Source organism: Rhamphochromis sp. 'chilingali', assembly GCF_963969265.1.
Source record: "Rhamphochromis sp. 'chilingali' genome assembly, chromosome: 4".
NCBI lineage: Eukaryota > Metazoa > Chordata > Actinopteri > Cichliformes > Cichlidae > Rhamphochromis > Rhamphochromis sp. 'chilingali'.
Window position 1 is genome coordinate 10,187,301 of NC_137948.1, and position 27,210 is coordinate 10,214,510.

At 38.7% G+C, this 27,210-nt stretch overlaps 3 protein-coding genes across 4 annotated transcripts in view; 1 reads left to right on the forward strand and 2 right to left on the reverse strand.

Annotated features, from left to right (window-relative positions):
* The window catches only part of gnav1 (guanine nucleotide binding protein (G protein) alpha v1), a 36,120-nt gene extending 21,314 nt beyond the window's left edge, over positions 1–14,806 (forward strand). Inside the window, exons 6-9 of the mRNA XM_080879208.1 lie at positions 6,212–6,341; positions 6,538–6,609; positions 9,769–9,856; positions 14,078–14,806. Coding sequence (XP_080735334.1) covers positions 6,212–6,341; positions 6,538–6,609; positions 9,769–9,856; positions 14,078–14,268 — 481 coding nt within the window. The 3' untranslated portion in view covers positions 14,269–14,806. The remainder of the gene's footprint in view (positions 1–6,211; positions 6,342–6,537; positions 6,610–9,768; positions 9,857–14,077) is intronic.
* On the reverse strand, positions 12,619–27,185 carry sgsh (N-sulfoglucosamine sulfohydrolase (sulfamidase)). Of its 2 annotated transcripts, none has more exons than XM_080879207.1 (9): positions 26,975–27,185; positions 25,103–25,263; positions 24,919–25,024; positions 24,468–24,844; positions 22,597–22,678; positions 22,317–22,520; positions 21,569–21,735; positions 20,848–21,065; positions 12,619–12,966 (listed from the first exon to the last, which is right to left on the reverse strand). In XM_080879207.1, exons 1-9 carry the CDS (start codon positions 27,057–27,059, stop codon positions 12,783–12,785), a joined length of 1,584 nt encoding a protein of 527 aa, XP_080735333.1. In that variant the 5' UTR covers positions 27,060–27,185; the 3' UTR covers positions 12,619–12,782. The 2 variants fall into 2 exon arrangements, with proteins under 2 accessions (XP_080735333.1, XP_080735332.1); XM_080879206.1 differs by lacking the exon at positions 12,619–12,966 and adding an exon at positions 18,741–19,076.
* On the reverse strand, positions 14,753–17,020 carry npb (neuropeptide B). Its single transcript, XM_080879209.1, has 2 exons — positions 16,544–17,020; positions 14,753–16,042 (listed from the first exon to the last, which is right to left on the reverse strand). Exons 1-2 carry the CDS (start codon positions 16,805–16,807, stop codon positions 15,914–15,916), a joined length of 393 nt encoding a protein of 130 aa, XP_080735335.1. The 5' UTR covers positions 16,808–17,020; the 3' UTR covers positions 14,753–15,913.
* Positions 27,186–27,210: the final 25 nt, after the last annotated feature.

Genomic DNA, 27,210 nt, shown 5'->3' on the forward strand with positions numbered 1-27,210 from the left:
TTAAATAAAACTAAATGGAAAACTAAAAATAGACATGAAAAAGCAAAACTAACGAACTGACCTTTGTGAAAAGGAGCTACAGTACAATAAAAAAATATTGAGGAAATATCTTTAGTTTTAGTATCTGTTTGGTTTGATGAGGCATTAATGGGACTCTGGATGTCTACAAGAGTGAGTGCTCCGTTTTTATTGTAATACCTATCATGCCTCTGATATACCTCCCAAACAAAGACTGACACTAATTAAGACTAAACTAAAACAATTTCAAACAATAAGAAGTAAAGTGAAATAAGAAAACTCACTCTGGAAACTAAACTGAACTAAAAGGAAAAAGTCAGAATGAAAGAAAATTAAAATTAATTGTAAAATACAACAGTATAATAACATTTGCTTGGAATGGTGTGCAATGAGGCACTTTACTTATTTGGGAAAAGTAATCTTTTAACGGCATTTAGATTAACATTTGCATCTATGGTGGTGGCATACAAATCCAACATTTTTAAAAACTGTAGAAAGTATATTCAACCCATTTAAAAGTGAAAAATCGAATCAACCATAAAGTATTGTCAAATAAAAATACCATAATTTCTTACAGGTTTAACAAAAAGCTTCAGTTTTTGGGACATACCAAAGAATTTAGTATTTTAAATGAATCAGCAGGCCAGCTGAACATGGGGAAATCTGAAATCAATCTACAGGTAGATCTCCAATCCAACGTGCATAGAGTATAAACTTTTCAAAAGAAAAAAAATTAAATATATTGATGTTTCCAAATTTGCTTTCCAAACAAAATCACTTTTTCTGAGAAACTTAAATGCATTTTATGAGAATTTTGTGAAACCACTGATAGCAGTGTTCTACAAATTAATAGACCAATAAGAGCTTATTTCTGGTTTAGTACATATTCTGTGTGTCTGCTGGTAAATAAAAAAAAAAAAAAGTGTCTTTTAATCTAGTTTTATAATCGAGGACGAACCCTTTCAGGAGTTTTATTCTCGTCTTATGTTCTCGTTCAAAATTAAATTCTTCAGGCACTAAATCAGAAGTATAAAATCCTCCAAATCTGTCATTAGATCTTTTTGTACAGCTGTGTTTAATTTCTGCTTCACATTATCTTTGTTACAGGAGATTTACTGAAAACCAAAAACATTGTGGGGAATCGTCCATGTAGAAGTAAACGTGTAGTAAAATATTAATACATTAACCAGTGTGTAACATCAAACTTTGTTTTCTATATTATAGAGGCTCTGAATAATGAACATGACCAAATGTTCATTTTTTTAAATAATTCAATATCTTTTACTGATCTCACACTACAGTGGTGTGCCGGAAGTCTGTACGAAAATAAGTCTGCCTGCCTTCCTCCACCCACACTTCCCACAGCTGTAGTTGACCTTATTGACCCACTTTTGTTTAGTTATTTCAAATCACATTTGACGGTCTTGATTTCTGAAAAAGCTGCAGAGCGCTAGATGAGTTTCTTTAATTAGTTGAAATATGTAACAGGAGACACCTGAGGCACACAGGATTACACTTTATTAAGTTGAAAATGTTCCAAGTGTGAGCTTTTGGTGTTCTTGGATTCAAAACAAATAATTCAAAAGAACAGTTTACCGTTTTATGAAATTTGCACGCTAACATTGCTAAGACTTTAATGAGAAGATTGAGACCGTGTGTGTGCGTGTGGGGCCAAACAGCAACTAGCTTATGTTAGTATAAAGACAGAATAGTTAATCTACTATGTAGAACAACTTTTAAAACTATATATTGTTTTAGAATTTTTATTAGTGTACAGATTTGATGAATAACAGTCAACCCCCTTTTATTACACCTGCTTTAATTTCCATTAATACAAATATCTGCTCGGCTCATTTAAGCATGTAGATGCAGCCAAAGTTCAAACTGAGCATCAGAATCTGGAAGAAAGGTGATTTAAGTGACTTTAAATGTGGCATGGTGGTTGGTGCCACACAGACTGGTGGGGTATTTCAGAAACTGCTGATCTGCTGGGATTTTCCCAAACAATCATCTCTATGGTTTACAGAGACAGTGGGGAAAAAATATCCAGTGATTTTCTCTTGGAGAAAAATCACATGTCAAAGTTTACCCATGTCCAAGGTGAGTGGGTAAACTGCCACAACCTGAAAGGAGAGTAACAGTAGCCACTTGTTAAAACCAAGCAATGCAGAAAAGCCAAAGTTCAAACAGTATGTCACCCTTTGAAGCAGGTGGGCTACAGCAGTAGCAGACCACACCTAACATGATAACACTTGTGAACAGCCCAGGAAAGAGGTGATGGTCTAACGGTGTCTTGTACATTTTCTTGGCGCATTTTGGGTCCTTTAGTACCAACTGAGCATCATTTTAACACTACAGCCCACCTGAATATTTTTTCTTACGTTTATAACCACAGTGCAACCGGATGCCAGTCTAATAGAGCATGTTTGGGGTAGAAGAAGAGATTCAGATCATGGATATGAAACAAATGCCATGAAGCACTGAGGCAGTTCAGAAGGAGAAGCCATCTTTTACATGTAAAACATGCAACTTGTATTACATACCTCAAAAACATATAATAAACTAACAGCACTGCACTTCTGTTGAATCCTTATTCAGACACTTTTGATGAAGTGTGTGTGTGTGTGTGTGTGTGTGTGTGTGTGTGTGTGTGTGTGTACAGTCTCGCAATTTTACGCCCAGACACAGCCTAGTTAGCATACAGAGGTCCTGTTTGAACTTTGACCTCTCTGTGTAATAAGGTTCTGAGTCTTTTCCTGGATCATTAACATCAACTGCTCTGGTAATTACAACACTGCAGATGAGGGTGAACATCAAGGGGCAGGGGAGGGGTGAGAGGAGGGAAGGATGACATAAACAGAGATGTCTTATAGAAAGAAATGTTTCTTTATGCAGGCGAGGTCGGCGTTTGGATGCTGGGAGTTTCATCACTTTTCATTTTGAGAATATTACAAACGCAGTAGAGCCACGCAAGGAGCTTTCCATCAAACTAAATGCTACAGCATACACCGATGAGCCACGGCATTAAAAAATAATGGCAGCTGTCCTGATATTCACGTGGATGTACCACACACCTAAACACTGTTGCTGCCACTGCAACAGCCAAACAATGTACCTCATGGTACCCAAAGGTTTCGCTGCCAGTGTACTGGTTTTTATCAGCACAGGTGTCTGTGTCCTGATGGGTCAGAGCTGTTTTTACTGGCGCAAGGAGGACACACACAGTGTTAAGCAGATGGGTTTTAATGCTGTGGCTGACAGATGAATATTTCCCTGGTCCATTTAACTCAAATTGCACCCTCCAGCTTTTTATTGAGCACTGGTGCTGAAGGTGGTATGTCACGTAAAATTGATAAAACTTACTGAGAACCACTGATCTACTGAGAGGCTCTAATAGGCACATTTCAATGTGCAAACTTTTAGAGACCACCTGCCATAAAAAAACAAGAAAACAAACATGCAGAAATAGAAATGCATCAAAAACACATTTTATTTAGTATTTAGTTAGCAAGTAAATAACTGTAAGTTACATTCTTAATATAAGATGGATTATGGGCTTTATTTTATCATTTTTTTTATAAACAGTAAGTTCATGGATGACAACTATAATTGTATTTTAGCACTGTAAATATCATTTTAAGTAAAGCGCTTACAGATCTCGGTGGAGTAACTGTTACAGCAACATAATAAATGATAGAGGCTCTCAGTGACATCATCCAGAGCCCTGACTAGAGGAAAAAAATAATTTTGAGCAGTTTGAAGCCTGAGCGTTTTACTCAGAATATGTCAGTGATGTTGTTTTGGTTAAGCTGGGCTTTTGTGTATCTTGACAGATTTATTAGCTTATGGAAATGTCATTTAATTTTCCAGACAGATGAAGGGATTTTTCACCGCCTTTCCAAATATCTGAGTTTTATTTTGGATGCTTGCATTATTTTAGATTTTTCCAAAGTTATTAGCCCTGCTGAGGCTATAGTGTATTCTTTTTCCTGGATAACAGCCGACAGTCATTTGTTGTAGGTCTAACACACATCTCCTGAATAATCCCAGCACATTCTTCTTTGTCAGATCCCTCAAGCTCCTCTACATTTTATGGTCTTCTGGCATGGATCTTGGTCCTCAGTTCAGCCAACAGATTTTAAATGAGATTTCATTGCACAGTCCATTCCTGTGCAGGGTTCCAGTGATTGTCTTCTTTGAGACTACAATTCCTGTCTTGGTTAAATTATTCACTAGTATCTCTGCAGTTGTTCTGCGGTCTAGGCACACGTCTCACTCATTTCTTAATCTTTTGCTTCCTACCTCTGCCAGGCTTGTTCTATACTGTGTGGCTCTCTTGAAGTACTTGATGATACCTCTTGGTCTGGTTATTGACCCTTGGAAACGCTGTGATAACTCTGCTTTGTGAGCATCAACAATGTTTTTTCTCAAACTTTGGAAAAAAGTGAAAGTTCAAACCCTTGCTGAGGTTTTTGCGCTGTGTGTAAATTGGAAGATTACGCTCAGTTTTAACTTGATTTCACAAGCTTTAAGCACTAAAAGTGAAACGCATCATCACGCAGCAGTGGTTTGTGCTAGGGCTAATTAAAAATGTCAGGTTTTTTTTAGGGGGTTAAAAATCTGTTAAGTGCAAATAGAATATATTTTTGTTTCCTGAAGAAAACTAGCATGTTTAGAAATGCTATGCTGAAAATCCTTTGCTCTCTTTTTAGGGGCGCTAGCAATTTTGTCCTCATCCGTAATTTGGTTTATACTTCTGTTCAAGAACAAGTACCTGCCAAATCATGACTACCATAAACCTCTGCTGTGTTTTAATTTTAGCGCTAATGAGCAAATATTACATTTAACTGGCAAACCATCAACATGCTAGTAGTAGTAATTAGCTAAAAACGTCACTCTGCTGGAACGCAATCCACTGGATGCTAACTACATTCAATATAATTCGGAAACTAACAGTTAAACTCAGTATGTGTGCACATCAGAAATCCTACGTTATTACATTTATTTGTAATACAGGTGTCATTATGCACGTGGCTTATTAGTAGGTTTGTATAATGAACTTTAGCTTCAATGACAGCTCCTGTGTCTGGAAACAATTCCACTGAAAATTTCCAGCATAAATCTCATCTTTATGTTGCAGTCTTTCCTGTTTGTTTCCCCTGTGTGTCTGTGTCTCCACATGTTCATTTCCCCTCTTAATAAAGAGCTGCACTAACTCAACAGATGCTCAAAGGAAGGTGGCACATCTGGCTTTGAAAAATGGGTGAAGTGGCAGAAACTGATCTGTGGTGCTCTCTGTGTTCCTCGGCTCTTATTCCTGTTGTGTTTTTCTTTCTATCATCTTTCTGGAGAACATTGACCTTTACGCGTTTTGTGTGCCACGGTGTGATTGTCTCTGGAAAAACTGAAAAAGTAAGGGGGGGTCTGCAGAGACGTGCGGCACGAGGCTCCTTGTTTGTGTGTGTGTAAGTGTAAATAGCATTTTTCAAAAATATGACCTTATCCAAAACCAATACAATCTGTCATTGATGAGAGGCATCCTGAGGCACTTCAGCAGGCTTCATCATCCATATGGGAGGTCATGAACACGCTGACGGCACAATCTCAGATCATACACTTAATCGCAAACACAGACATGTGGTCTATAAATACTTGAATGAAAATGAGCAGGATTTCTATCGTTTTGGTAAAATGACAGACAAGAGATCTGGATTATAAATTTATGCTAACTATAATAATAATATGTTGCTTACAGTAAAGGTAATACAATGTTTGGGTGAATAATCACTGTTTGTAATGTGTGTTTAGCCCCTTGAGCACTCCTGATTAAGTGTGTTGATCTGCCGAATCAGAAGCACACACCTATAGTTTGTCATTATCTTCTATGTCATGATAGATTTTGTGAAAAATGTGTTCTACTGAAACAAAGACTTTTCAATGCAGATATTATGGCATGTTGTGAGACATCACAGGGTTAAGGTATGAATATTCTAAATTCCTTTTATTTTTCTCAAAAACAGTGAGGTGAAGGTGGTTCCTCATTACTGATAGTGACTTTCTGGGATCTCACAGAATGACGTGTGTTTATTATATTCATCAGCAAGTAACTACCAACCCAGTAGCGCTCCGGACTGCTGTGCATCTCTCTTTAGATGTTTAAACTGTCTCGTTCCCTCCTTTCGTCTGTGTGTAGGATGTACGATGTTGGAGGTCAAAGAACAGAGCGGAGGAAGTGGATTGGCTGTTTCGAGGACGTCAGGGCGGTGCTATTCGTGGTATCGCTCAGCGGATACGACATGACCCTGGTGGAAGAGCCTTCTGTGGTACAGCATGCACAGAATCACTCATTCACAAATGTTTGTTTTGTTAAGTGACCGAACGTAGAAGTCTTTTTTTAATTTATTCATTTATTGATTTATTTTTTAGGTCAGACTACTATTAAAGACAGAGTTTAAAGTGAAAGTGTGTCTGCTGTTCTCTCTGCAGCTGTTTGATGGTTGTAATATCTTCTCTCTGCAGAATCGTCTTCAAGAGAGCATGAAGCTCTTCTCCTCCATCTGCAATAATATCTTCTTCCGCAGCACATCCATGGTGAGAAACTCATCTTTGACCTCAGGAGGGTAGATGTGAGTCCACAGAGCGTCATCATAGGAAGGAGACGTGTTTTATTCATAGACTGGCTTTATAATTGTTCACTTTTTTAAATCAGAAATATGTTGTGAAACTGCATAAGTGATGATTCTGTGCTTAAGTGGGCTAGTTTTATTCATTATCATCTTATCAGACTGGTAATTTGTACAAAACAAATTCAGTTCTCTCAACGAGGACTGACAGTAGCTCCCAACAGTTTTTGGCTTAAGGGGAAAAGTTGAAGGGATCACAAAAAATGATCGGATCCATCAGGAAAACGTAATGGCAATATCTGCTGAGATATTTCAGTCTGACCGCTATTGGTGTTACATTTCAGTCTCATTTTATCAGGCAGCTGTGGCTCAGGTGCTAGAGAGCGTAAGCTACTATCCACATAAAGTAAGATGAAATACTTTATTTAGCCTAGAAGCTGGAAAATTACATGAAAAACAACTTTCCTCAATGAAACTGATATATTAACACAAGATAAAATGGATCAAAGAGGGAAAGAAATACACAAAAGAAGGGGCTCAGATGATTTTTTTTCTTTTTAAAGTGAAGTGCTCAATAGATCAAAATTTAATTGTAATACAATAAAGAGTTTAATAAGTAAAATCTGATGAATGAATGCAGATGTGATACTGTGATTCCCGTGGGAGTGGAAGCAGTGCTGAGCAAGTGGCTAGGAAGCTGTCTCATGTTACAGAAAAGGTTTCAACTAAGTCAAATCTTCAGCTGAATATTGATGAAGTTGATAACAACACACTTTGTAACAAAATACCAGCAGAGACCATTTCCAAACTTTTTTTTTTTTTTTTTCATCATCATAAAATAGAAAACGTTGAAGTCAAATATTTATTATTTTATCTCCTTCACTTGGCTTTTCAAAACACAAAAGAAGACGTGCAAGTTATGAAAATATAACAAAGCTACTTTTCTGCAAGTTTGAAAGGAATTTGAAGGAAACTGCTGCTCGTGTTGCAACATTATAACCAATCCTTTAAAAATCAAGTCCTACATAGCAAACTGTTGCAGTTTCGTCTTTATAACACTCGTAGTCAATATAACATTTCAAGTTCTGGGAATTTACCTCTATATTCAGGTATGCATCTCATTTTAAAGACTGTTTTTTGTCCTAAAACATTTAAGGACAGAGCTCAGAGCAGCTCGAGGGGAGTCTAAAGCTCCTTCGAGAAGTTGTGCTTTCTCTCAATGCGCCACAAAAGAAAGTAGTAAACGTCCTGTGAACATGAATCTCTTAATAGTTGTTTAATGTTTAAGTTCCTTTTAAAGATTAATGCTATATAAGTTTGATGGTTCTTGATGGTTGTTATTTTTATCAGACTTGGGTTTGTTTTGTGATTCTATATCAGCTGCCGTGTTTCAGTTTGTTAGGCCGAGAATCTCAGTTACATTTTTATAGGTCTTGTTTGTTTTTTGTGCATTTTATTCCTGTTTGACTTGCTCGGGGACTGCAGATGGAAATTAGCTAGTGGCTAAATCTGATAAAATGCATCTCTTCTCTTGGGAGAGTGATGTTCTTGTACAAAGTCCCTGACAAATAAATACAAACAGAAAAAGATGTCCTTGAGTGTCTAATGTAATATACTCCTTCCTATCTTGTTAACCCTCCTGTAACACCATGTTGCTCCAAGACTTATGTTGGAAACCACTTTATTATATTTTTACAAGGTTACAGCGTAAAGCGATGGAAAGGAAAATGTTAAACATGTCTTTCTGTGAGACGGGAGAGAGACTTTGCCTTTGTTTTAAAGTCAAAAAACAAAAAGGACCCGTCCAGAAAAGGTGGGAACCTCGGTTCAGTTTGACAGCTCGGCTCAGGCGGGCAGAGCTCGCCGATGAATCGAGGAGAAATTAGTTAAATCTTTGTCGCTCTCCAATTGTTCCCTATGACACCACGAGACGAGCATAAAGCTAATGTGTCTGGTAAATGTTGTTTCCACACACGGATCGCTGTCTCTGCCTTTTGTCTCTCAGCGCGCTGTCACTTGCAATTAAACGGCGAGTTGTAATTAGGATGATCTTTGGCTCTCTGTTTTTCCATTCCCATTTCTGGTTGACGATCACAGTAAAACAACCGTGTAATGAACTTGTTTAGTTTATTCCACCTAACTTGAGTTTGCGGTCCACTTAGAATACAGTGATGCAAAGGCTGCGACCTCTTTTTAACACTTTTGATTAACCTTTGGAAAAAGGAAACTCCAATCTCTGAGAAAACAAAGGCCTTTTTTTGCTTTATTTAACTTAAAGTTTTAAGTTGTGTGTGTATTATAGAAAATCTCTTCATGTGATTGTTTCTGTATTGCACCAAATCCTCTCCTAGTAGGTTATTCATTTTTACGCTATAAAAAAAACGTATTTAAGGCTTCATTAGAGCCAAATAGGCAATTAAGTATCTTTGTGTGACGTGTTTATGTGCAGGGTTGTGTGTGTGTGGACCTGCATGTTAACATGGCCAACAGGCTCATTAAACAAAAGTGTTTAATGATACCCTTTTTTTTTATATGTGGGAGGGAAATTTGTAACCTCCACCTCAATTAACTTTTCACTTTGGCTGGTCAGTGATAATTGCACACCTAGGTGTCGCTCAATTTCTTGTTCATTGAAAATGTGCACAACCTTTCCCCTCTGTTGTTATTATTGGAAAAAACTAGTCCTTGTTTTTTTTTTTTTTTTTGTGATCAGACAGGCCAGAAAGGGAAAACCTGGTCTGAGTTTTAATTGGTACACTACAAAGCCAAAAGTAGCGGTGTAGTTTAGTTGTAGTCAGGTTGAGGAAGTAAACAAAGAGACAGATTTACGAAAGGAGTCGCTGAGGTTGTGGAACTCGACTGCAGGAAAGTGCGCGACAGATTACTGAACATTGATGTGAGCGAAGCCATTGATCCACCATCAACACGCGATGTTTGTGTCAACACAGCTATTGATTTTTGCATTTAATGTGAATATTTGTGATTTATTCGAGTGGATTTCATGTTTTTTCCACAGTTACTGCAGAGTTTTAGTTGCAAACGTGATCTTTCACAGTTGTTCTTTCACACTGATTTTCCTCTTGTTATGAACTCCTTCTCTCAGCTCATTGTTTTTCTCTCTTTGCAGATTTTATTCATGAACAAGAGAGACCTTTTTCAAGACAAGATCTTGCACTCTGGGCGACATCTGCGGTTGTATTTACCGCAATTTAAAGGTAGGATTGATATTCATTAGGAATGTTATTACCACGGTCAGCATAATAGCATGCAAAAGTCCATGGCTGTGTCCAGAATCACTCAGTAGACAGTAAGTTCACCATCTTGCAGTGCTGTCTGAAAGCACAGTGCATTTAGAGCTGCATAGAAAGTACTGCACAATTTATGGTAACTACCCAAACATTGAATACCATCATGAAAAACAGCAGATGCATCACAGCCTGAATTTGTCTTTAGATGCTCGCTATCATATGTGTTTATAATAAAAAATTAATGTTGGTATTTATCTGTTTGGCCAACACTGAGCTGCCAGGTTTTAGTGTTTAAAAATCATCAATACTATGTCAAAACTTTTTAAATTATCAAGAGTTAAATGAAGCTTACACGTTTTACAAATATAGATATTTGCTGTCATAAAAGCATAAATTTAGTCCAGCGTCACCTAGGGGATTTAAACGCGTACAATGAATGATGAGCTCTTAGCCTGCTGCAAACTGTGATATTTTGGGGGGATTTCTGCATCTGCTCAACATTTCACTTCTCGTGTCTCAGTGGGCTCAACAGGGGCCGTGTCCCCTCTGCTCGCATGCAAATGTCAATAAAAATGCTAAAACACTTGGGATTGGGGTCAGCCTGCAGAGCAAGAGTCTATTTCACACTGACCTCAGATGTGATGATGAGTAATACAGCAGCTCCCGGCATTTTTATGTGTGTAGGCTGTGTTTTTGTTTGCTTGGAGCTGACAGAAGTTGGATGGCTGGACTGTTGATTCATTATTTTCTAGTTTAGCTTCTCTGCTTGGTTAGTATCAGTCGTGGAAATGGACTAAGTGCATTTATTCAAGTGCTGTTATTAAGTCCAATTTTGAAGCAAGCTGCAGTGCACAGACACACAAATCTGCTAATTAGTGCTTAGTAACAGACTAATGAAACACTAGAATTTCACTTATTAAAACTGAAGCACAAACTTCAAGCTGTTATTTGTCAGATAATGCCATTTATTGCTTGAAAAAGTACCAACAGCACAAACACAGATGAGAGGTCCAGTTAGGTTAGTCAGATATGGTTGGGAGGAGGCTTGGTGGACAGCTGTCTGCTCCAGCTGCCCTGTGTGGGTACACCTGTCAATCAATGTGGCCACAACTTTAATTTAAAGCCTGTGACCACGTAGTTTTCTCTTGAATTAAGAAAATATCCAAACGGTACAGTTATTAAAAAAGATCTTTCTACTTCATCCCAGTATTTATTCTTATCTAGTATAAAATGTTACTACAACTTGCTTTTTATTCCTTTCCTCTCTCATAAATCATCTCACGACTTCTTTTATTTTTAGACCCTACTACAGAAGATTCACAGTTCAAAATAATCATTATTTATCATAAACGGCACCTTGGTTTGACCTCTGAATTCGTCCTCTGGCTGAAATAAACTCCTCTGTTTAACTCCTCTCCCTTTAAACCGCTTTTCCTCAGAAGTGCTGCGCCTCGCAAACAAAAGGTTTGAACATCAAGCAGGTGGAGCTGCTCGGATATCCGCTCTGTCACATCACAGAGAACAAAAAAACTGAAAAGCAAACCGTTTAAAACCGAGTGTTCAAAGCAGTCTGAACATTCTGCCTCACAGGGATTACTCATGTATGCCTAAATTTAATGATTTAAAAATGCTGGTCGTGATTAAAATGAGATTAAAATAAACATTCACCATTTCAAATCATGACCACTGGCATTACAGTGGAACAGTAATGACAGAAAATAAGGAAAAGTATAATATAACATCTTGTGCAAATTTATAATTTGGCTAAAAAATGGAGATAAACCTAAAAAAAACTTTGGGATTCACCAAATCTACAACCTGATCATTTTTAATATGAATGAAAGCACTGGGCAGCTCAGCAACACCAAAAACATTTGAATGATAGTAAAGTGCACGATGACAGGATTATTTCCATGGTTAAGAAAATTAACTTTCACACATCTTACCAAGTCATTTACTAATCAGGTTGGTGGTTCGATCCAGTTAACCTTCAGTCACTCACTGCTCCAACCTGGATGCCAAAATATGTTCACTGGAATGTGAAGGTGAAACCATGCCAGCAAAATGCCGCCCACAGCATAACAGAATTACTGAATAACCTCACTTGAGGGGTAAAGGGTTCCAATTTTTCCTTCAATAAATCACCCAGTAATAGCTTATGAGACCGTGTGTGCGTGTCCTAACTGCACGTATTTATTAAATCTCAATGTAAAATAATCAGACTGACCAATTTTCAGAATTTCTTGGTTGAGTTTTCACATCAGTGAAAAGTTACGATTCATTACTTCATTCACAGAAATCAGCTCGATCAAGCAAAATCAGAGCAAAGGGCTTCAAAATCTTGAATTGAAGTAAAGGCAGATGGATCAGGAATGACAAGATGAGCCGATCGATGTAGGAAGCTGTTAAAACTCGTTCACCCAAGGATTTAACGAACCAGTCTGACTTCAAAGTGGAGATCAGAGGAAAAACGGTCCTATTTCAACAGAACCCATTTCGAGATTGATCCGCTGACATCACCAGTCATGCGTCATGAACTCCACCACGTCTTCAGTTACCAGATCAATCTATCAACAATAACAAAAACAGTTAAATGGTGTCTAAATATGTTGCCTTTCTATAACTCAGGGTTATCGTGAGAGTCTGGATGAAAATGGTGAAAATGAACCTTAAATGTACAGAGACGGAGAAAAACGATGAGCGATTAAATTATGCAGTAAAATAAAGCGGACGGTACAAATTAAAGCAACTAAAATTGTTTATTTTAAGCATTAAAAGCATCACTCACATACAAAATTAGAAATTAAAATAAACATATTGTATTTTACAAAGTAAATGTCCTCATCCATAGAGCTTTATCAGTCAAGATGACTGAAGGTACCATTAGGGTCCCTCATAGTCCATTGTAAAGTGGTCTGCAGTGCGGCTCCAGTTTGTCCTCCAGGACATAGTCTGGTCCACAGACCCAGGGGTCGCCAGTCTTCCACTGCCACTTCTGCAGATCCTGCTTCAGGCTCTCCAGCACGCCGCTGTAGGACGGGTCTAACACCAGGTTCTTCGTTTCCAGTGGGTCTGTCCTGCGTTAGCGATGCAATTATTAATATTTAAACATTTTAGAAAGACTGAGCTCATAAGCCACAATTACTCACTGCAAATCCCTCCATCTAATGCAAAAATAATGAGTTATATTTACTAAAATGACTATAGACTATAGCAACTATAGCTTCTGTTAGTTTTATTAAAATTATTAATTTTTCAGGGAAATATGTTGGCGTTAAACTGTTGAACCGTTCAGGGTTTAACATGAATCTCACCCCATGACACATGTGATAGGCTACAGCTTCTCCACAACTGGAATGTAAATGCTAGATAGAAAACACTTAGAAAAAAGTACTGATATGAACGGGTGAATAACACGTTTTATAAAACTCAAGTAGAGTAAAAAAAGTGCTATATAAGAACCTGTCCATCTATTTAAGAAAGCCTCACAAAAGAAACTGAAGGTGGCTGCATCAAAGGTCTAACAGAGCATCTCAAGGTAGGAAATGCAGCATCTGGTGATGTCCATGGGTCGTGACCTCGTTCAGACATTTATTTTTTTTGTCTTAAAATGGAAAAACTAGTCCTTATATTTCAAATCGTGTTAGTTTGTCCAATTAATTATGAACCTCTGACTGTGAGGGACTGAGTATAAACATGGTTGTAACAAAACTAAAGCTGAAAGTTTGCACTTTATTATTTGATTTAAAATTCACTGTGGAGGTGGAGGTGCAAAACTACAAATACGATGTCTTTGTCCAACAAATTTATGGACCAAACTGTAAATAACCCACAAGCAGCTAAGGCAGTAAAATGATGCTTACACACCGCATCAGTTTTAATTCAAATCAAGTGGCAGAAAATGTGCTTAAATATCTGCACCTCAAACTTTTTTGCCTTTTTATTACATAATTTGCAATTGTTTTGTCTTATGTCCACTTTCTTGTCAGTGAAAACTTGAATAGTAAAGCTGTTTTTGTAATAGAAAAGTAGAAACTTCCACTGCCTCAGTGGGCCGGTTGCCACTGGTGTCACATCTCCTCCTAAATGCAAATACAGAATTCAGAATTTCATTCTTTTCAACATTAACTAACCAACTCTGGGAGTTTTTGCAAACACATCTGATCTCTCCCCCTTCATCTTCGTCAGGTGCAGACTGTGACGTGGATTCGGCCGCCCGCTTCATCGCCGTCACCTTCATCTCACTAAACAAAACGCCCAGCAAACTCATCTACCACCACTTCACTACGGCCACCGACACCTCCAACATCCAGATTGTCTTCCAGGTGGTTATGGAGACAATAATCAAAGAGAACCTGGAGGCCGTGTCGCTCCTGTGACTGCGTGAGGACTTTGTCACATTTTAAATACTGAAATATGGAGATCATGTCACGCAAACATGATTCCTGATCTCCCTAATGTGAGGAGAACCCCAGGAGCTCTGCTGCTCCTCTTCGATTTCATGATCTCACATGTGGCTTCTAAAAACTGTTTCAAAGCAGATTGAAGTGGAGGACAACTCGGTTCATGCTTTGCTCGTGTTGGTCCCCGAAATGTTGACTTTTGAAACCTTTAATTGAAAGTAAAAGGCATTAATGTTTTATACTGTAGATTTATATGAAGTCAAACTATGAAAAGTGACGCTGATTTTTATGTTTGAAGACTGGATATAGATACATGTGGCATTTATTTGTGTCCTCCTCTGTGAACGTGGGGCCAGCATGGAGCGTGGGTGAGGGTTTGTTCAGTAACTTTGGTGGCGCAGTATTCCATCATGTGTTTCCTGCTCATCCATCACTTTGTCTCTGCTGTGCGTCATGCCTGTTTTTTGTTTTGTTTTGTTTTGTTTTTTTAATGAGGTCTTAATCACTTTAAAAACACACCAGAGTGTGTTGACTTGACATCCTGAGCTAAAAACACCCACATCCGTGCACAGCCCCTCTGTCTTCTGATTCCTACCAGTCACACTGATATGGGGAAACTTATTAGAATTTAAAAAGTGAAACGTCTGACTTGTTAATTTCCTTCCCATCACCAATGACAATTATTGTTCCAGTATTACACACAAACCCCGTTTTTGTGTTTTTCAGCCAGGATGAAACCACCTATATGTGATTTGTTTGCAATTAGCTGAGCTGGAGTTTGTTTCCAGGGCTCCCCTGTGCTACTGACTCCAGTAATAAACAAGATATGGTAATGACTGATGCAGTGTGATTATGGATACTAAAAAAGGAAAAACAGTGAGAAAAACACCCCCAAGTGCCTGATGAAGTTGTTTTACTGTGCTGTAATATAAATGGTTCATACGCATGTATGAAATGTGTTTTTCATTCTTTGTTTCTTCTTTCTGAATTATTTTTTATGTTTACAGTTCATTAAGTGTTACGTCCTGAGACTTACTTTATGGGTTGTACTGAATCTGGAGTAGAGAATAAATGTTATGCTGCAAACTCAACGGAACTCATGCAAATGGATAAGATTCAAATAATCCCGTGCTGGACCACTTATGTGTCCCCTGTGCAGTTGAAGATTTAAAGACACAGTTAGACCACACAGCAGGTTACCAGTGTTTGTTCATTTTAATAGATAAAATAAATAAAAGTACTTTACAGTAAATCTGCTCTGCAGTCGACTTCTCGTATATTTAATACAGTTTGGCAACACAGGTAAATGTCAGGGTTCAAACACTAAAGATGAGAAATAATTTGGGAAGAAAACGGCTTGAGCGAACATCTCTCACACCGATGTTTTTCTTGTTTTTTCTTTTACACTCATGTCTACGCAACAAAAGCAAAACTGAACAATGTTGAGGGGTTTAAATAAGAGAACATTCAGAGTCTGCAGCGGTCCGTCTTTGACAATTTGTGGGTCTTTCCCGGGAGTCGCCACCTAACCCTCACACTCATGCATCCTCGTTACTTTTCTTTTTTCCGGTTTCCACAGCAGTGCTCCCGGGATTCTGCGGAGGACGAGTCCAGTCGGGACTCACGCGGACAGGCAGTCCAGGGAGTCCAGAGTGAGGAAGACGTCCGCCTTGCACTGGAAGGTGCCCGTCCCGTCCCGCATCAGCTCGCAGCTCTTCAGGTTTGGGGAGATGTCCTTCACGCAGATGGCCTGAATGAGGCGAAAATGACAGATGAGAGAATTTAAAGGCAAAAGAGAGTCCTGTTTAACCAGCCTGAAAACCTACATTTCACTGATTTACACCGATTACATAAAATCATGCAGACTAAAATAATTAATCCTGGAGTTAGGGATGTAATCAGTTTAGATTTAGTTAAATATGCGATAGCAGTTTTATTAAAGCTGACCTTCAGCGCCCAATCATTTGATTTTTTTTCTGTTTTCTTTGTTTGTTTGTTTTTGTCTTTATGATATTAAAAAAAAAAAACAAATAAATCAGGAGTATTAATTCAATCTCATCCTGATTTTTTTTTTTAAATTTATTTTATTTTTAAGATGTCAAACTTTCAGCACTAATTAATCGCCAGTGTGCGAGCTGAATGGAAAGCAAACTTTACGCGCATACCTTCTTCGTTTTACTCTGAATGGTCATGTTTTAAAGCGCTTCCTAACAAGAATAGCGTTTGTAGTATGTTCTTTTTTGGCACTCACCATGCTTTTGAGGATGGAGATCTGCCTGGAACTCTCCGGGATTACGTTGTTACCGACTGTCTCTCCGCTCTCCATCAGCGTCTCCTCGGATTCGGATCTCCGGACGTACGGTGACCTCCTGATACCGGACAGCAAACCTGAGGCGCGACCAACCGAGTAGTAACTGGGACCGGTGGTCTGCTTGTACCAGGCTTCAACTGAATAGCAGGAGATGAGCAGAGACACTCCAACGCACACCACAGAAAACCTGGCTGATTTCTCCATGTCTGGAACCGTCTTGGCACGTTTTACGCAGGACTTTTCTCGTCAGCGGTGCGTTTGTTTTGCTTGGTGTTCAGGAAACTTTCTGCTGCTTATATAGGCTGACTGGGCGACGTTATCGTGACCCAGGTCGTTCGTCAAATCAGAGCCATGAGGTGGGCGGATGATGATCCATCTTCAAAAGGAGAAAAAAACATCCGAATTGATCTGCTCTTGATGGCTTATTGGCGCCACTGGAATGTGTTTGTGTATGTGGTAAGTGATAGAGGGTCATAGGACGTCAGCAAATCTCTGACCCTTGAAGAGGTCAGAGCGAAATTGATTAACATCAGTCGACCATGACAGACACTGAAGTCAAAACACAATAGACACCGGATACCGACAAATTAAAGGAAGACACCTTGTATTTCACTGATTCATTCCTAAAAGAACTCTACTTGAGCGACAGGTGGTTTTCTTTTTTCCCCTTTCCAAAAGATATTTCCGGATTTGTCGTTTTGTTGATGGTTGTTGAGATGCTGATTAAGAAGTTGGTTGAAAATCCCTCAAATGTTCAGTTAGAATCAAAATTGGCAGGCGATACGGTCTCTCAATCACACCACCACACAGTACTGACCCACACATATGGTTCTTACACACACACTGGACTTTCTGGACATTGTTTTTGCACACATTGTTTTTTTGCACAACACTGGTCACTATATTCTTCATTTCCGGTTAATACTTGTACAGCTGCTGTTATTGTGTATATATTTATTTATATTTCTTCATACATTCTTATATAGTTCTATATTGTGTATTTTGTTGTACAGTTATTTTATTTTCAACTTTAATTTATATATTTTATCTTATTCTCCCAGTTAAATTTACCCTTCATTCTAATTTGTGTTGTACAGTTATTTCATTTTTAACCTTAATTTATATTTTATTCCTTCCTAGTTAAATTTACCCTTTTTAATTTTTCATATTTATTTCCTATCTTATTCATAGCCTTTTCCTTTTTTGTTCTCTTTAGGTCACGAGCAGTTGTCCAAGCATTTCACTACATATCGTACTGTGTATGACTGTGTACGTGACAAATAAAATTTGAATTTGAATTTGAAAATTGGTAAGTGTGAAGGTCTCAGCATATGATTCACATCATTCTCATTCTCGTGAAACTACTAAGTGAGTCAGTGCCCCCTTTGGATGAGGAGCTTTGTCATCTTGGAAGAAGCAGTCATCTAAGGGAATAAGTGGAGTGAAACCATGCCAGCAAAATGCCGCCCACAGCATAACAGAATTACTGAATAACCTCACTTGAGGGGTAAAGGGTTCCAATTTTTCCTTCAATAAATCACCCAGTAATAGCTTATGAGACCGTGTGTGTGTGTCCTAACTGCACGTATTTATTAAATCTCAATGTAAAATAATCAGACTGACCAATTTTCAGAATTTCTTGGTTGAGTTTTCACATCAGTGAAAAGTTACGATTCATTACTTCATTCACAGAAATCAGCTCGATCAAGCAAAATCAGAGCAAAGGGCTTCAAAATCTTGAATTGAAGTAAAGGCAGATGGATCAGGAATGACAAGATGAGCCGATCGATGTAGGAAGCTGTTAAAACTCGTTCACCCAAGGATTTAACGAACCAGTCTGACTTCAAAGTGGAGCTCAGAGGAAAAACGGTCCTATTTCAACAGAACCCATTTCGAGATTGATCCGCTGACATCACCAGTCATGCGTCATGAACTCCACCACGTCTTCAGTTACCAGATCAATCTATCAACAATAACAAAAACAGTTAAATGGTGTCTAAATATGTTGCCTTTCTATAACTCAGGGTTATCGTGAGAGTCTGGATGAAAATGGTGAAAATGAACCTTAAATGTACAGAGACGGCGAAAAACGATGAGCGATTAAATTATGCAGTAAAATAAAGCGGACGGTACAAATTAAAGCAACTAAAATTGTTTATTTTAAGCATTAAAAGCATCACTCACATACAAAATTAGAAATTAAAATAAACATATTGTATTTTACAAAGTAAATGTCCTCATCCATAGAGCTTTATCAGTCAAGATGACTGAAGGTACCATTAGGGTCCCTCATAGTCCATTGTAAAGTGGTCTGCAGTGCGGCTCCAGTTTGTCCTCCAGGACATAGTCTGGTCCACAGACCCAGGGGTCGCCAGTCTTCCACTGCCACTTCTGCAGATCCTGCTTCAGGCTCTCCAGCACGCCGCTGTAGGACGGGTCTAACACCAGGTTCTTTGTTTCCAGTGGGTCTGTCCTGCGTTAGCGATGCAATTATTAATATTTAAACATTTTAGAAAGACTGAGCTCATAAGCCACAATTACTCACTGCAAATCCCTCCATCTAATGCAAAAATAATGAGTTATATTTACTAAAATGACTATAGACTATAGCAACTATAGCTTCTGTTAGTTTTATTAAAATTATTAATTTTTCAGGGAAATATGTTGGCGTTAAACTGTTGAACCGTTCAGGGTTTAACATGAATCTCACCCCATGACACATGTGATAGGCTACAGCTTCTCCACAACCCTAAACCCAGTAAGAGAATGGTTGCTTTGCCTCCATTTCTAGTGAAAATAATAAGCATTTTATTGGCTAACATAATATCTGACCAGTGTTTTTTCCCCACACATTACATTTAAAAGTACTAAACATAGCCTATGAATGAAACCAACTTTTACCTCTTAAAAGCTTAATATTACCATCAAATACTTTTTTAAAGTGCACTACATACCTATGTTTAAATAAGGCGTTTGTTGGTATATTATTAATTAATTAAAACCTTCAGGTCAACAGTCATTAGCACAGCAGGAAAGAGGAGTAAGAAATGAATGGTGAAATAAATTATGACAAGTAATAATCCGTTAAAATGTTCTTATACAAGTGTATGCCTTCATTATAGTGTGTTATAAGTCATTCATTAAATGTTTTTATACTGTGCATTCAATCAGGTTGTTGAAAATCAGTTTTAAATTAAGCTAAACATGGTTTTCAACGCCAATCTGTGGTGTAGTTTTAGTTTTAGACTATCAATAGTGTTCATTATTGGAGAAAAAAGAAACTTGATTACGTTTGTGCTCGTTCACTCTTCAGCTAACAGTCACCTTCATCCGTTGTTATGAATGTCATCTTTAAAAAAGCTTTACACTCTAAGAAACTGAGGGAACAGTCTGTTAACGGTCTGATATAAGATGTGAACGATGTGTCTGCAGATGTGGTGGACTCAACTAATGAACCATCTACGTTTTTTACTCACAACTGATTAACCTCAGTGTAAAAGTCACAGCAAAGACAGTGCTGCTGATTTTTAGTGTGAAAGACGGCACAGCTCGTTATCAACATCCTCCTCAGTTTTTCACTTGTTACTGCTGCAGTGAAAAATGACGGACACACAAACCGTGAAATAAAAAGCTTTAAATGGAAACAGCCTGCTATTTATGTGTCGCATTTTTTTTAGTGACCGATCAAAGTGCTTCGAAAGACGAGTTGCATTTGACCAGTACATGTTTCTTCTGTACTCTAAGCACTTTATCCTTCTCACATCCACAGCAGATTGAGAATCACCAATTAACCTAACATGCATGTTTCTTTCTGTGTTGTTGAATATGTGGGTGGGGGGCAGGAGATTCATGCCAGGAATCTTTACCATCAAATGCAACAGTGTTTGAAGAAAAAAAAAAAAAAAGAAAAAAGTTTTAAATACTGATAGATCACCAAAAAAAAATCTGAACAATCATGGCAAATAAAATTTGCTCAACACGTGATTCTTGTTCTGTTTTTGACCTCTGCTCTTTGTTTTCTGAGACAGAGTTGTTATCGCTAAATCAGCTGTTTTAGGTTTATCTCACTGGAATCGGTGGATGCCCCTGTCATCCACTGATCAAGGTCAAGTATTGTGATCCACTTTTCCATGAGGACCTTTTAACTCCCGTCCTTTGCAGGGACTGATACTTATCAGGAATAAGGTTGTGTTTGCTTCTCTGGATCAGCTCTAACAAAGCGAGCGACAGCAGCTGTTACAGACCTGGTGTCGTACAGCTCCCAGCGAGCTCTGTAGTAGTACTGCTCCAGGCTTTTAAACCAGTGTGTCGGCTGACTCAGCGTGGTGCGGTTCAGCAGGTCCTGAAAGGTGGGCGACACGTACAGATCTTGATCGATAGGGAAGGGCATACGGTAGTGCAGGTTGTGCAGAAGGTGGTATGGCCCCTGGTGAATAGAGCGAATCGGGTAGTACATGGTGACCTGAAATCACAGCAAAAGTTTTAGTTAAAGACATTTTATTCTCTCATTAAAGTGTTGCTGTCATGTTTTTCTTGATTTTCTGTCTTATTAATACTTTTGCAACAGCGAATTTAAAATAAAGATGTCAGTGTACGTGCAATTAATCCTTCTGAGCCAAAAGCTGCACACTGCTCTAAGCACTTGGTTTTAGACTTTTGTTCCCTACTCTTGGCTCAGTGTGAGTCCAGTCAAAGCAGATATTCTTATATGGTTGTGTCAGGCTTACAACTCTAGCTGTAACCACAGCAGCCCACTGCTGTTCAAACTTTTAGCTTGTAAGGGGCAGCCAATCAGAAAAAGGTTGGCTTCAAGTAAGAGGAGCGAAAATAGCTCATCATTAGTTTAGATAAGGGAATATTTTAAACTGAGACTCAAGCAAGGCTACCACAGTAGAGTCCAAAATAAAAATTTAGAGTTAGAAATAAAAATGATTCATCAAGCTAAAGTGGTGGTGATGTCCTGACCTCATGCAGGGACTGGCTGGAGTAGACAGTGTGCCAGCTGGTGGGCTCAGTTACCAAAGCAGGGAGTAACGAGCGGCCAGTGAGGTGGACCTGGGAGGCAGGGGTGCCAGGTAGGCTGTAGGATGGGTAAGGAACAGAGAACCAGTCGAGGATGGTGGGAGTGATGTCTGTAAAAATAAAAAGGAAAAGAAAAGATAGTAAAAACAAACAAAAAACTGACAAATGTTCAACTTAAGTTACTAATAATTAAAGGAATTCTTAAAAAGGCACACAGACCAAAATATAAGACCCCTTAGCTTTAAATAGTACATTTTAAACTAAGGGATACCCTCATATTTATACAACACTGTCAAAAGAAAGAAAAAGAAAGCCACATATCTCTGTATTTTTGTTAGTATTTGTTGATAGGTTGAGAAAATACTTCTACCCCTACTTGTACAGTCTATTACTCTATTATTTTTCCTTCTATCAATATTTCATGCTCTGTTGTTAAGTCTCCATCTAGTGTCTGCTTCAGATCAACACACCGACTCTTCTGCTCTGTCACTCTTTACTGGATCGTAATTATTAGAACTTTTTTATTGTTTGTTATTCACAATCCAGAAAGGTTTAGGAATGAGTGGCATCAGTATTTAACTTTAACCTGCAGCTCACTCTGTGCTCATAATGGATAGCTGCTTAATTTTAAGGCCTAAAATACTGAGAAAAGGTCCATTTGCATCGTTCCTTGTATCTTCAATTTTCTTACCCAGCAGGCTGACGTAGGCCTCGCTGGTGTCTCCCCATCGCTCCCTGTGCTCCGGAGAGGACACCAGCATTGGCTCTGCCGTTCCAGAGTGATACAGGTTGGTTCTGCCATTCGGGAAGGGGATCCCGTTGTCTGAGCTGTAGATTATCAGAGTGTCGTTCTCATAACCAGCTTCTCTGAGCTCCTGAAGAACTAAACCGATACCTGCAGGGGATATGCACAGCATCGTAGTTTAGTGTTTTACAACCTTCTTTTTCTATGTTATAAAACCGTTACGCACCCTGATCCAGCCGGCTCACTGTGGTGTACAGTGCAGCCAAGTCAGCTCGTGATGCAGGTGTATCCGGCACAAAAGGAGGAACCTGAAGTGCAGAAGATGAGGAAATTCTGCATTATCATGTGTTAAAGTTCTGTAGCTTTAATTCAACCATAATGTAATGTGAAAAGTTAAAAAAAAAAAAAAAAAAAAAAAAAGAGTAAAGACTAAGACAAACTGGGAAATAAGAAAAAGCTGTGGAAAATTTGGGCATTTGAAAATTTCTGTTAATTTCAACTGCAGGCTGTAATGCAAAGCAGCAATGAGCTCAAGACCAAATCTTAAATGCTTTATCTGGTGTTTGGTCAAATATGAAGTCCGTGATAAAACCATCATTGATGAGTACTCCATTTAGAATTTATTGTTAGGCGAGTACGTCATGAATGAACCCACATTTATTAACATTAATGCACTCCCAAAGCACGTAACTGTAACTACAGCTAATTCTGACATTTAAACAGACTTTTGACTTGGTGTGAAAAATATGACATCTGGCCAAAACAGTCCTAACTTTTATACAACTTAATCAGTCAGATGGTTTAAACCAGCGGTCTCCAACCTTTTTTGCGCCACGGACCGGTTTATGCCCGACAATATTTTCACGGAACGGCCTTTAAGGTGTCATGGATAAATACAACAAAATAAAACTAGTACCGGTACCGAAAAAAAGAAATTTTATTCATAACACACGTGAAAAGACCCAGGAAAACAGAGTAAACGATAAAAACGATAACAAAATAATGCTGAAGACCGATAAAAACCCTGAAAACTATACATTTCACACCTGAGCCTCAACTCTCGCGGCCTCAACTCTGGGGACCGCTGGTTTAAACCGTTCTCAGAAAAACCTGAGTATATGTTTTGTTTAATTTCATTTATTTATTGTCTTTAGTTTCCTGTAACAAATGATTTGACTCACTCATTTCGTTTGAATGAGCAGTTTTGCAGAAATCTGCACAGCCACATTTTAGGCACAATCCCAGAAACAAAAACACACTACTACAGTAAATAGTTTTGTAATAATTAAAGAAACACTTTAACCAGAGTATAGCATCAAGCCAACCTCTGGGATATTGATCTGGAGCCCTACAGCAGGCCACTGGTGTGAATGTCTCAAACTTCATGACGGTGCACTGAGGGCTTAGTGTACTCTAGTTGGTCCTGTGCTCACTGTCCGGCACCATAGAGCCTGACTGTCATTTACTATAAAATGCCAAAATTTGTAAGTCCACCACTGTCACCCTGTACTTTTCATTAATGAGAGCAGGCTCATCCTGAGCACATGTGACAGACAAGAATGGGTTTGGACAAGTTGGAGAATAATGCTGCCTGTAATGTTGTTCAGCATGACCAGTTTGGTGATGGTTCTGTGATGGTCTGGGGAAGCATATCCATGCAGGCTAGGCAACGGCACACACAGTACAATGGCACAGTGGTTCCTGGGTTCCTCCAGTTGCACGACAAAGCCTGGCTTCATGTGGCGAGAGTATGCATGCACTTCCTGGAGGATGAAGTAACTGATACCACCGACTGGGCCCCTAAATCCAATAGAACAACTCTGGTATGTTATGTTTCAGGCTATCTGATGCTGCCAGGTTGAACCTCAGACTATCTAGGAGCTCAGTGATGTCCGGGTCCAGATCTGGAGATCAGGAAATTCCTAATGATACCATCTACCATCTCAGTAGGAGCATGCATACAACAATGTCAGCTGCTGCAATGAAATTTCAGCAAAATGGACTAGCCTGCTTTCATTTTTATAGCCTTTTTCTTTTTAAAACAGTTAAATAATGACATAAAACAGGTATTAAAGCAGAAACTGGGATTTCTCTGACCTTTACTTGGTCTGGCGTGTAATACTGTGGTGTCCAGTCACCGATTCTACCCATCCCCTTTTCACCATTCCCAAACTTCTCACAGAAGGCTCCGTATTGGGGCTGCGAGTGTCCACATCGATGAGTATCATGGAAGGCAACATAAAGGAAAAATGGCCTGTCTTCATTCTTTATATTCTCCCGGTTACTTTTTTCTGCTTTTTTCCCGTTCTTTTGTTGAAAGGCTTCCTCTTTGTGAGTCTGGAAAAACTTGCGGACCAGGAGTTTAATGCGAGTGATGTTCCTCCCCACCTGGAGGACAGAGCTGTTTTCCTCTGTGTAGGCAAAGTCAAAGGGGTAAACAGATCCAGGGCCAACGTGCTTCTTTCCAATTATACCTGTGAAGAAACAATCAGTGAGTTCAAAAAGTAAAAAATAAGAACGATTTTTTTATAGACATTTTGTTATCTACCTGTGTGTACGTTGGTTTGTTTGAGAAGCAGCGGCAGACTTTGTACTTCATCAAAAGAATTAAAGTGATGAACTCCTTGATGAAGTCCATAAATGCCATTCTGATGCTGGAAACCACAAGAGAAACACACCTCAATAATTCACCTCGCTTTAATGAGTGGCATTTACAGGTGTGTGTGTCTCACCTGTGGCAGGCCGGTGAGGATGGCGGAGCGGCTGGGTGAGCAGCTGCTGACAGATGTGAAGGCGTTCTTGAACACCACGCTGTGCTGAGCCAGAGAGCGCAGGTGAGGCGTGTGGACCACAGAGTTGTTATAAACCTCTGTCTCGAAACCTGCATCATCAGCTGTGAGGAGAAAAAGACAGAAACTGATGCGGGGGCTCAAACAAAATGCCCATAACTCACTTTTAATAATCTCTAAAATCTTTGTCATCTACATACTGCTTTGCAAAGTCAGTAGAGTAATGAAACCTGGCTTTGAGTCACAATTCCAGTTCTTCTCAGAAGTACAGGATGGGTTTAAGGTTGGGGTTCAGTGCAGAGGATTTAAGTAGGAAAAGTGTTTCTTGGTGGATCAGGCTTCATGTAAAGAGACACTGACATTTTTCTTTTTCCCCGAGTATAGTTTTCATTTTTTTTCCAATTGTTTGGCATTTTCTGACAGATCATTTTAGATTAGTTTTACTTTAAACATATTTCTTTATAGAATATTTGTACGATAATAAAATCTACTTGCATGAAGGTTAAAACGGCTCAAGACTGTAACATACAAACCGACTTCTGCCTCATATTTAGTTTGTATTTAGTCAACTTAATTATTTTATGTTATGGAGAGAGGTTCTACTAATAAACAAAATAAAAGCAACTGCCTAAAACAGTTATAACCTCCATCATGCACTTTCAGTACTGTGCAAATCTCATGCCTCTACTTATTTGTATATACAGAGTTTATACAATCCAAAAAGTCAGCAATATGTCTGTGAAGGTTCTCAGTCATCCAGGTCATTGTAGTCAAAGGAGCTTGCAAAGAAAAGTGTCTGGACTTCTTTCAGTTACTTGAAGACGTTTCACCTCTCATCCGAGAAGCTTCTTCAGTTCTAAGGTCAAATGTCTGGGACTATTATCTGGGACTCTCCACCATTTGACCTTAGAACTGAAGAAGCTTCTCGGATGAGAGGTGAAACGTCTTCAAGTAACTGAAAGAAGTCCAGACACTTTTCTTTGCAAGCTCCTTTGAATCCAAAACGTCAGTATTTGGTATGACTATCTTATTTCTTCAACACAGCCTGAACTGTCTTGGGCAAGCTTTCTTGTAATTTTTTTTGAGCAGTCTTCAGGAATCATTCTCCAGGCTTGAAGGACATTCAAAGCTGTTCTTTTGCACTGTTCCCTTTCACTATAATGATAAAGTCTCTGGGGAGGCCGATCCATGACTGATGGTACTCCAGTATGTGTTTTTCTATCCAGGCATGCTTTCACTGCATTGTCGGTGCATTTGAGATCATTTGATCATCCTGAAAAATTAAAGCTGTTTTTAGTAAGACGCTTTCTGCATCCATCTCAGTGTCCATCAGTTTTTATGATCCCCAACTGCAGCTCCAAACCATGACAGAGCCTGCACTGTTACAGATAGCTGTAGACACTCGCTGTTGTACCTCTCTCCTGATCTTCTCTGTAAATACTAACAATGATTTGAACCAACAATCTCAAATTTGGATTTGAGACTGTTACTGCTGATTTTCAGTTCAATTCTTGTGTAATTTGGTGTACTTAAGCCTTTTCCCCATGTAGCTTTCATTAATCATTAATGCTGTAGATATTTTTTTTAAGCCTGGCACTTTTAAGTGGATTGAAAATGAGTGAACAAGCAGTCAATGTCCAATGAAAAACTTCGGGAACTATTGAATCTCTGTTATATAACGAATTAAAGGGTGGCTCGAGATTTTTGCAGATAATTGTAATGGCAACAGGAGGGTGTATTTCAGCATTTTAAATTTCCAGCCAGATAACAGAAATGATTTATAGTTTCTCCAGGAGCACAAAAACGTGAACTCACCAATTATTAGAAGCACATTTCTTGTTTTGGACTCTCCGATGCAACATGATGCTAAAAAAATAATAAAAACAACCCGAGGGAGCATGCTGGCCTCTTCCTCTATTTCTCCACAGAAAAATAAACTTTAAATATGAAAACAAAACTCGCTAAAGTTAGCACTTAAAAGCATTGTTGGAACGACGTGAAATATGCTTCCTCAAACAACTCAAACCCCGCCCACTGGGAGTCACATGACA

Coding starts and splice junctions, on each gene's coding strand:
- npb (XM_080879209.1), bottom strand. CDS start 16,807: ATGGAGAAATCAGCCAGGTTTTCTGTGGTGTGCGTTGGAGTGTCTCTG. Junction 16,043..16,543: donor TCTCCATCCTCAAAAGCATG/GTGAGTGCCAAA, acceptor CGCCTCATTCAG/GCCATCTGCGTGAAGGACAT.
- sgsh (XM_080879207.1), bottom strand. CDS start 27,059: ATGCTCCCTCGGGTTGTTTTTATTATTTTTTTAGCATCATGTTGCATC. Junction 24,845..24,918: donor ACAAACCAACGTACACACAG/GTAGATAACAAA, acceptor GTTTCTTCACAG/GTATAATTGGAAAGAAGCAC. Junction 21,066..21,568: donor CCAGCCAGTCCCTGCATGAG/GTCAGGACATCA, acceptor CTGTGATTTCAG/GTCACCATGTACTACCCGAT.